This window comes from Nestor notabilis, unplaced genomic scaffold (assembly GCF_000696875.1).
Source record: "Nestor notabilis isolate BGI_N333 unplaced genomic scaffold, ASM69687v1 scaffold762, whole genome shotgun sequence".
Lineage (NCBI taxonomy): Eukaryota > Metazoa > Chordata > Aves > Psittaciformes > Psittacidae > Nestor > Nestor notabilis.
The window spans coordinates 96,182-105,086 of record NW_009918537.1 but is presented as its reverse complement, the minus strand read 5'-3'; the positions used below and the strand labels follow the sequence as shown (position 1 = coordinate 105,086).

General features: G+C 37.3%; 1 protein-coding gene across 1 annotated transcript in view; it reads right to left on the bottom strand.

Moving 5' to 3' along the window:
- The window catches only part of LTBP1 (latent transforming growth factor beta binding protein 1), a gene marked incomplete at its 3' end in the record, with an annotated part of 105,829 nt that overhangs the window by 32,995 nt on the left and 63,929 nt on the right, over nucleotides 1–8,905 (bottom strand). Inside the window, exons 11-15 of the mRNA XM_010009747.1 lie at nucleotides 8,275–8,373; nucleotides 6,441–6,566; nucleotides 5,132–5,257; nucleotides 4,296–4,418; nucleotides 769–888 (exon numbers count right to left, since the gene is read on the bottom strand). Of these exons, the coding sequence (XP_010008049.1) occupies nucleotides 769–888; nucleotides 4,296–4,418; nucleotides 5,132–5,257; nucleotides 6,441–6,566; nucleotides 8,275–8,373 (594 nt within the window). The remainder of the gene's footprint in view (nucleotides 1–768; nucleotides 889–4,295; nucleotides 4,419–5,131; nucleotides 5,258–6,440; nucleotides 6,567–8,274; nucleotides 8,374–8,905) is intronic.

Sequence of the window (8,905 nt, the reverse complement as noted above, 5' to 3'; positions counted from 1 at the left end):
AGCAGGAATCTGGATAGGTGGGAAGGAACAAACCAAAGATGAACGTGGAGTAATGTGTGCTAAGTGAACCACATCAGTTTGTGGTAAACATTTCTAGCTTGCTCTAACTCCATTAAAATCCATGAAATTACCTGGACATTCATTCCTTGACAGTAAGTCAAATGCCAAGACCAAATAATTCAACTATAACATGCTGATAAATTGTGACAGGCAGATAAGTTCAGACAAATAATTTGCTACAATCTGCCTTCTTTAGAACCTGTACAGCAAAACTGGCAAGGCTGGGACAGCCACACCATACATTCTTCAGGTACTTCACTGCAATTTGGCTCTAGTTGTGTTCCACAAAACAAAAGCCCATTTGTGGCTGAAGCACCGTAGGTGCCCATCTTCCAGAGCTATTCCATATATTCGCATTCATGTTTTTTCCATTTGCTAATACCTTCAAGCAATGGCCTACTACCATTTCACTGATAATACATCCCTTTCAGTTCCATATTTTCTATTTCAAGAGTTTTGATTTGTAATTATGATTGTATTGTTTGCAGTCTAGATTCAACGTTCATTTATCTACAGTAAACCAATTTCTTCATGTATACTGTGTCTAAGAACAAAGTAATTTAAAAAAATCTCATCTTTTCAGTTATTATCGATGAAATGGGGACCCAGGGCACAGTGGTGTCATCCAGTTGTAACATTAGTGAAATAGGAAATATAGCATCTTAAAACAAGAACTATAACTGGAGATACAAAGAGTACTGAACATACCATGGCATTGCCCATTCCAGCCTCTGAATCCCACTCTGCAAGGAATGCACTGGTAAGAGCCAGGAGCATTAATGCACTGTGCATCTGGACAAGTAGTTGGAGTCAGGCATTCATCAATGTCTTCAAAAGAGAAGATAATAGGAAATACAGGTCAAAGCTGTAACAGAACACTGAACAATAAACTAATTTGTTTATTCTGACTGTGCTCATGTTGTACTGATACATTTAGAGTCGTATACTTCTATCTGTTCGAGATCCTGGAAAGCACAGGTTCTCACAGTGATCTGTGAAGATCAGTACCAATGAAGGGACGTCTCTGAGAAATAAATCAGGTCATACATAGTACATGCAACTGAATCTGAATTTTCTGTTACACTGTGATTCTTTGGTAGGCCCTCCATAACATACAGATTGGATTTCAGTCTTAGATAATTAAGAATAACCTTGCTTACGTCACCCCTTTACCATATTGGAGTGTCCTGAGGTTCTTCTTATAGTCAGTCTCAAGAGACTTTGGAAGCACGTTGCAACAACAAAAAAGTTGTACTTCTGGCTGCTCAAAGCAAAGAGAAATTCGGTATTCTTCAGAGTCCTAGAGTTATGTTGCATGTAATTATTATGTGGACTACAAATTTAATTGTGTGAATGGTAATCAAAGATGTTTCGAGGGAATAGAGAGTTAATTATGTCTGAAAGAAGGCACAAGCAACACAACACTAAGGCTGGCCATGTTTAGGGTGATAAAGGGAACTGTTGAATTAGGAGAGGTCCTAGTTTATCCAGGACAAAACAAGAGATAGGTCCTGAAATACTGATGGATCTTATGTCCAGGCTCTGAGCATTTACCAAAAATTTCTTATCCTGCCCCAAACAAACCCACAATAAATGCAATATATGCAATCTAAAGGAGACTGCATACAAAAATTATTTTCAAAGACAAGTAGCTGCCAAACGACCAACGATCAGAAGATGATGGAATTAAAATAGCTTGGGCAGCCTCATTCCAGTCCTGAGTATAATTTTATAATATGGTCCTTAATCACGTAATAATTATCTTTCCTACCAAATGCTTGGTAGGAAATGCAGTACACAGACTAATGAAATTGCCAGTCACTTGTAAACCCATCTTCCTAAGCTCCTGTCCCAACCCTGCCTCAAGCCTCAAGCAGTTGTGCCTTCTGCAATTAAGGACTACTACTCCAGAACAGATAGCAGGGAGGCAGGGAAGTAGCCTCCAACACTTGTAATTTAACTAGCAGTACTCCAACCTTCAGAGAATTGGACATCCAGCTCCAAACAACTCACTGGATGTGGGCAAATCACAATTTTTGATAGAATCATGATTGTTCAGCTGAGAATACTTTCTCATAAAACCAGCAACAGGCCTTTTCAGCCACTACAATGCAGACTGCAAGCATTTCTCAGTGGAACTGCTGTGAGATTGATTTATTTATTTTTTTAATTAAAGAAAATCCACTTTGGATGAAACCTGTTCTCAGGACTACCTGGACTGTACCTGCCCTCAAAACACACAATACGAATGATATATCTGGTACAGAAATTTCAGTCAAAATAAAGTCTAAATGCTGCAAAGCTTAAAGAACTCACAAGATTTTATAGGAAAATTTAATTGCATGCAACGATGTTCAACGGTGCCTGTAACACTGTTCTACAAAAACAACAGACTGTGCAACAACAACATATACACACTCTTTACGTTTCCCAGGCTAGGCCCACAACAGAGCTTGTGTCAGTATAGCTTGAAGGCAGAATGAAGATGGGATTAGGAAGCGTAAGTGATCTGTGTGTATTGTGTGCAGCTTGGAGGATTCTTGCCTTTGTTTTTGAAGTGTGGAGGAGGCAGAAGTTGCTTGCGGAATCTGGAATCTGTCAGTAAGTGACTATAACGTGTAGGTGTAATGACACAGTGAAATGACTCCCCAAATGTGTCATTTCCTTGGTTTGACGGATTTAGTGTCAGGATGGTTTTTCCCTTAAACAACCTTAAATAACTTTCATCAAAGAATTTAGTTTCAGAAATTAAACATTAGTTTTAATGTTAATGTTAAATTAAATGACAGGGGACTATGACCACACTACTTAAAATACAAGCTAATAAGAAACTCGATGCACTGTGATATTCTGATTTCTAGCATATTTTAATCACAGATTCTCTACTGACAGAGAAGATTTGGAAAAAGTAATTGTAAAAGCGGAGCGTGTGAAACGTTTATCTAAAAAACAAAAGGTCTGAAGAGAAAGCGGAATCTTTTAGCAATGCTCAGAGCAGCAAATATATCCACAGCAGCTTTAAGTTGCTTATTTGCTAGGCAACCTAACATGTTAGCAATTTTATTCTGTCCTAAATAACTTAGACTAAGCATGAACAAAACTATGTTTAAAATGAAATGGCTGCTTGTGGTTTTTAGTTCACAATTCAAGTTAAATATGAAAGACGAAAAAAGAACAGCAAAAAAGGCAAAAATATCATGCTGAAAAATAATGTGAGGTTTTGAAGGTCAGATGTCCTAGGATTTCCTGGAACATGAAATACCTGCTAGTATACATTTCCAAATTTAAAAAAGCCCACTTTTCATTTGCTGCCTTTTATATGATAGGATCAAAGACAGCTTTTTTTTTCCTTTTCCCTGAAACAGAAGAAACTTGGTAAAGTATGCAGGGAAGGACTAACCATGAAGTTAAGAGGTTTCATGGCAGGACCCGTTAAAATAGTGATCCCAAGATAGTTCTGTCCATAGCAGGGGAAGACCTTTGCAGCATCTTAAATCTAAATGATAGGAACTGCATTGTGGTTCCAGGCATCAAATAACTGAAAAGATTGGAGAGTACTCAAAAAGGTTTCTTGTTTAAGACTTCGCCTTCTGAGAATTCTCCCTTTACAGCTCAAAGCTGCAGTGCTAAGCCTCCCTTGAACTGTGGACAAGGTTAATTGTTCCAAACAGTGCTAAAATTTGTCACTGTTCTTTGTGAAATAAGTAAACGGTAACTTCACTTCATCATCCAGGACATTCTGTAGATAAAACAAGCAATGTCCTTTTGAACATTCTGCCATTTTCAGCTGGTGTCTGGGGAGGGGTGGAAATTAAATGATCTAAAGGCAAATTAAATGGAGAAAGTAGCTGTCAGATAAATCCAGCCGAAAGATTAAGCTAGACAAATAACCCATGGAAATAAGGACAGAGTTAGATGGAGAAAGGGAACTACAAACAAAAATACATATAAAACCACTGTGCCAAGACATTCCATTTGAAATCAAATAGCAAATGGAGATTGAAATGAATTAAAAGAAATATACCAGGTAGAAAACATTTAAATTAAACATGAAAAAAAAAATAATCTGTGTTATTTTAATATTTCCATCTAATGGCCAGATTTCTTCAAAACTAAACCCATAGATGTAAAGTTTTCTATTGAGATCGGGAACAGCAGTCAATGTGAACAAATGGCTCATCCTGTTGCAGTTGTTTGGCTTGGCAACTGCTACTGTATTATTAGTCCAAACCTACCTTCACATTCACCTCTCCTGTTCATTTGGTATCCACTATCACAATATTCACATCTGTATGAGCCAACTGTATTTATACAATAGCCTTCCCCACAAGTATGAGGTCTTGCACATTCATCAAAATCTGCAGATGTAAAAGAGAAGAGAAACTTTGCTTCACCAGGGAATTACTGAATACTTGCATCTCCTTTAAACTGTCTTAAGTATACGTAAATAACTCTGGATTTTTGGAGCTGTTTGCAGACCACAGTCCTAGAGCTGTTCTTCCTGAACAGTTCCATCTTTACCTCACTGCTTGTAATTGCAGAGAGAAAGAGATCTAGAAACAACATGGCTGTAGGAAGGCAGCCAGTGAGCAGCCCCGTGGCTGCAAACACAACGCGTGTCACTGTGCGTACACTGTGCCCAAGGCAGCGCTAACCTGAGGATGATCATAGCTAATGCACACTGGTCATGTTGCTCTGCAATGTTCACGGCTGTTTGCAGTTACGTTTAAACATATGGTTTGTTACAGCTGCCAATGATTGAAATGATTTTGAATATTTGTATTTTCTACCACAGCAGGTGCTTTTACAAAGTGGTATTTTTCCTAAACAAGCATGATACTGAGTAAATTCTTGTTTTTCAATAAATAATCATTTTGAAAAATAGTAGAAGCTACTCAAATGTTTTCCTCACCACAATACCTGGTGAGAGCAGTTGAAAACACTTCTAGACATAAGTCCAGTACCAATGACACTGAGAAAAAAAGCTGAAAAGGGGACTTTGGGGGGTTTCAGATAAGCTTCTTGATTCATTTTTGTCTTTTTATTTTCTGTAAAGGAGACCAGTAATTACCAACGCAGTCAGTTCCATCTTCACTGGCCATGAATCCAGCTTGGCAAATACATAGGAAACTTCCTTCTGTATTTTCACAGCGTCCAAGGGAACAGAGGTGGGGTGCCTGAGTACACTCATTAATATCTATAAAAGAAATAAAAACACACAAGACTATAGAATAACATGTTTAGTTGTGATTCTTCTTTTTTCATTCTATGCCCTGCTTTTGAAAAGACTGATCTTGTAATTATTTAAACTATTCAAAAAAATCTGCTTTCCTTTCTCTAAGAGCTGAAAAAAATTAAAATAAAAATAAAAATGCATTAAATAGTTTTGGTTGGAAAAAACCACTCTTATTGGCTTAGTCTATAAGAATATTTCACTGGCCTGAAGAATGCGACATGATTACTATTCAAATCACTACACTGAATGAGCAGTGTAGCTGAGCACAAGCTGCAAGCATGGGACGTTAACACAATTTGGATGGATTGGAAGGATTTTCAGCTGCTATTTGGCTGTGTAAATTATTTTTTAAATATTGTAGTTGTACACAATAGCATGTGTATCAGCATGAAGTTATTGAACTTTTAGTAGCATGAAAAGTTGGTAGTACATAATCTGGCAGCATGACATAATAAACTCTTTCTGATCCAAGTTACTGAGGAACCAGCATACTCTGAATGAAGGAAAGATACCAATATCGCTGCTTTCAAATCTGAAACAGCTCACGTAAAGCCAGTCTGGACTCTGCCTCATATTCATCAGAGCACTCTGTTTCAGAATTTACTAGCTTAGAAGGGTATGAAGACCTCACTTTGCATATCTCCTAATGTGCTTCTGGGATGTTTATGATACACTTTCTCTTTTCAGCAGAAGGTTGAAAGGAAAGCCCTAACAAAATGACTGGATTTAGTCCAGCTGCAAAGCTGGTAGCTGGGTAAATCATTCTGAGAAACAGGCACAAATTCAATCATTCTTTATCCAAACAGAAGCGTATTTCTTCCTGGCAGTCTGATGGTGTTTAGATACCTGATACAAAAGCTGAGAAGAGATGGTCTGCCTAATCAACTTTTCTTTCATCTCACAATGGGAAAGGGTTTCGTTCAATTAAATTCATGTTCAGTTCCGAGTGGCAGAAACGCTATAATCAGAGACTAGCTGGCAAGTTTTATTTGACATACAAAACCTAGTTTCTGTGTAGTCTGGAAACATTCAGTAAAGGAAGCAACTCCTGACTGCTCTGTAGCATATTTCCCCTGACCAGACTTTACATTTCAAGCATTTCATAGCATGGTTATTTCAGATTTTTGAAAGCATCCATTCATACCAGAGCACTTTGTCTGCTGATCGTTAAGTTTGTACCCCTCGTAGCAGATGCAAGTGTATCCCACAGGCAAATTAACACAGTGTCCGGCTCCACAGATATCAGGATTAACTGTACATTCATTGATTTCTAAGCAAACAAACAAAAATTTAACATTAAACTCTCCCACATAATTCAGTAAGTGCAGAATATTCTGTAATCCAAGTAGAAATTTAGGCCTGAAATCAACTGTGAATCAAGTTTTTAAGTCCTGAGTTTCCGTGATGGATACCTTACCTAGAAGAATCTAGAAACCATACTCTATGTCCCAGACAAGATTTATATATGGGTACATTAAAAAAAAGACAATATAAAATACATAATTACATGATTTAAACTTAGCAAAGGTTAAGAAAATAACTGTAGTGGGTTTCAGATTATTTTTAGAGAACACTCGTCTGTTAACGGCTTGGATGTATTTTTTAAGATAAAGAGATTCATCAGATGCTAAAACCCTATAGCAGTTTTAGAAATTCTTGAAGTACATGTGCTACTGCAAAAGAATACTAATGAACTAATGACTGTGTTTAGTTGCAGTTTAAGCTAAGGATATACAGCACCATGAAATTTTAATTCCTGAAAAAGAAGTTATCTGTAAAGGAGAATCATTTATTCAGAAATAGGATCCTACTTAGAAATAGGTTAAATTTAACTACATCTTAAAGTACAGAACTAACACACTCAAAACTTCTTAGCTCTAACTGCATTCTTCACTTTTATTTTTCTGTCTCTTAAGTATCTAAACAACAGTTGGAACTGTAACTGAGTAACAGATTGATTTGTTTATAGCACACAGCAACTTCTAGTTCTGCTACTTTTCCTGAGGAAAGAAAAACCAGCAGAACATGGAAAACTGCCATATTTTAACTAACTGATGTGCTGATGTGAGTTCTCAGCAGGGTAACTTCCTCTTCCCTTAAGGAAGCAGGGAGCCGGCTGGCCAAAGGAGCACGGTCACACCAGAGCTGTCTTCCTTATTCTGGTTTGATAATCACTACTAGAACTTTCAGATGAGATTGACTGACTGGAATTATAGGTTAACTAAAGGAGGCAGCTGCATTCTTACAGGAGCAGATACTTTCTCTACTCTTACAGTAGATTCAGGATTTAATTGCAGACAGAATCATACTTCAAAGAACTGGGTGACTTAGAGTTGGTGTGTGATGCGTGCAACTCAAAAATCCATTCCTGCATGAAGGAAAGCCATCTTTGAAGAGTTAAACTTCAATTAAAATATGTGCAATTTCTCCCTGTGAATGCAAGTTATGAAACCTTGTGGTAGGCCTAGATATCTATACCATATATAATACTGCATCTTAAAGTATTTACCTGGATATTGCAATTAGTTCAAAGCCTGTGTTATTTGAGAGACAAGCCAAAGTGACATTGTAATGTTCTCACAAAGTCTACATGCCTCAAAGAACATGATTATGTATACTTCATGAACACATGTGCAAATTGGCTAAAGACCTGACTTCTATCCAAGAAGTTTTCAGTTCCATTTTGATTGCAGATCATGTAAATCTGAAGTGGAATTATTATTTTTCCCTTCTATCATTTATTTGAGGGCACAAAAATGGCAGGTACATCCTATGAGGGCCCAGTCCTTGCACTGTTGAGAGTACACTCATTGCTGTGCTGCTCTGTACTTTCTATCTCTCCCCAGAGTAATCCTTTCTGTTTTACAGCTACATTCTCTTTGCTATTATAATTCAGAAGTATCATGGAACAATTTATTGTGTCAGGAACTCACAGTCATTTCTTAATTTATTTTAGTTTTAAAAAGGAAGTACAATACCTGTAACTTGAGTAGGTGCAATTACTTGACTTGCACTCGAAGTAGAGACTTCAGGAGCAACTTCAACAGGCAGAGGAGGAGATGTTTTCTCAATCACTACTGTGTGACATGGAATGGAAATCAAACACATCCCAAAAAGAACCCCTTAAAGCATTCAAAATAAAACTCTTAAAGAATTCACACATGATACTGAATGAGCCAGACATGATGGAGCTTTTCATTAGTGTACTCTGGTTAGATCTGGAGTAGAAAAAATAGTATAATTGGGTTTTCCACCATTCTATAGCTTGTGAAAAAAAAACCCACAGAGGTGATAAAGAAAGCAAGCACAATACTAAAACTTTTGCAGGAAAAGTTATGCATAAACCTGCAAGGAGGCACTTAAGTAAAGTGTCCTCTTGAAAGGGGTACAAGGCCTCAACTCTGCTGGCATTAAAATTCTCATGTACATAATCCAGGATATCACTTTTGCCTAAAATATGTCTTTGCCTCCTAACAAGTCACCCAGCCCAATGACAACCTCTCAATTCCTCCCACTTGAGCTTGCATGATTTCTTTTCTGTAATGTGTTCATAGAAAAATTGCTTGTGAAGCTGCAATAAATTTTTTATTAATCTTAAAATTGCTGCCT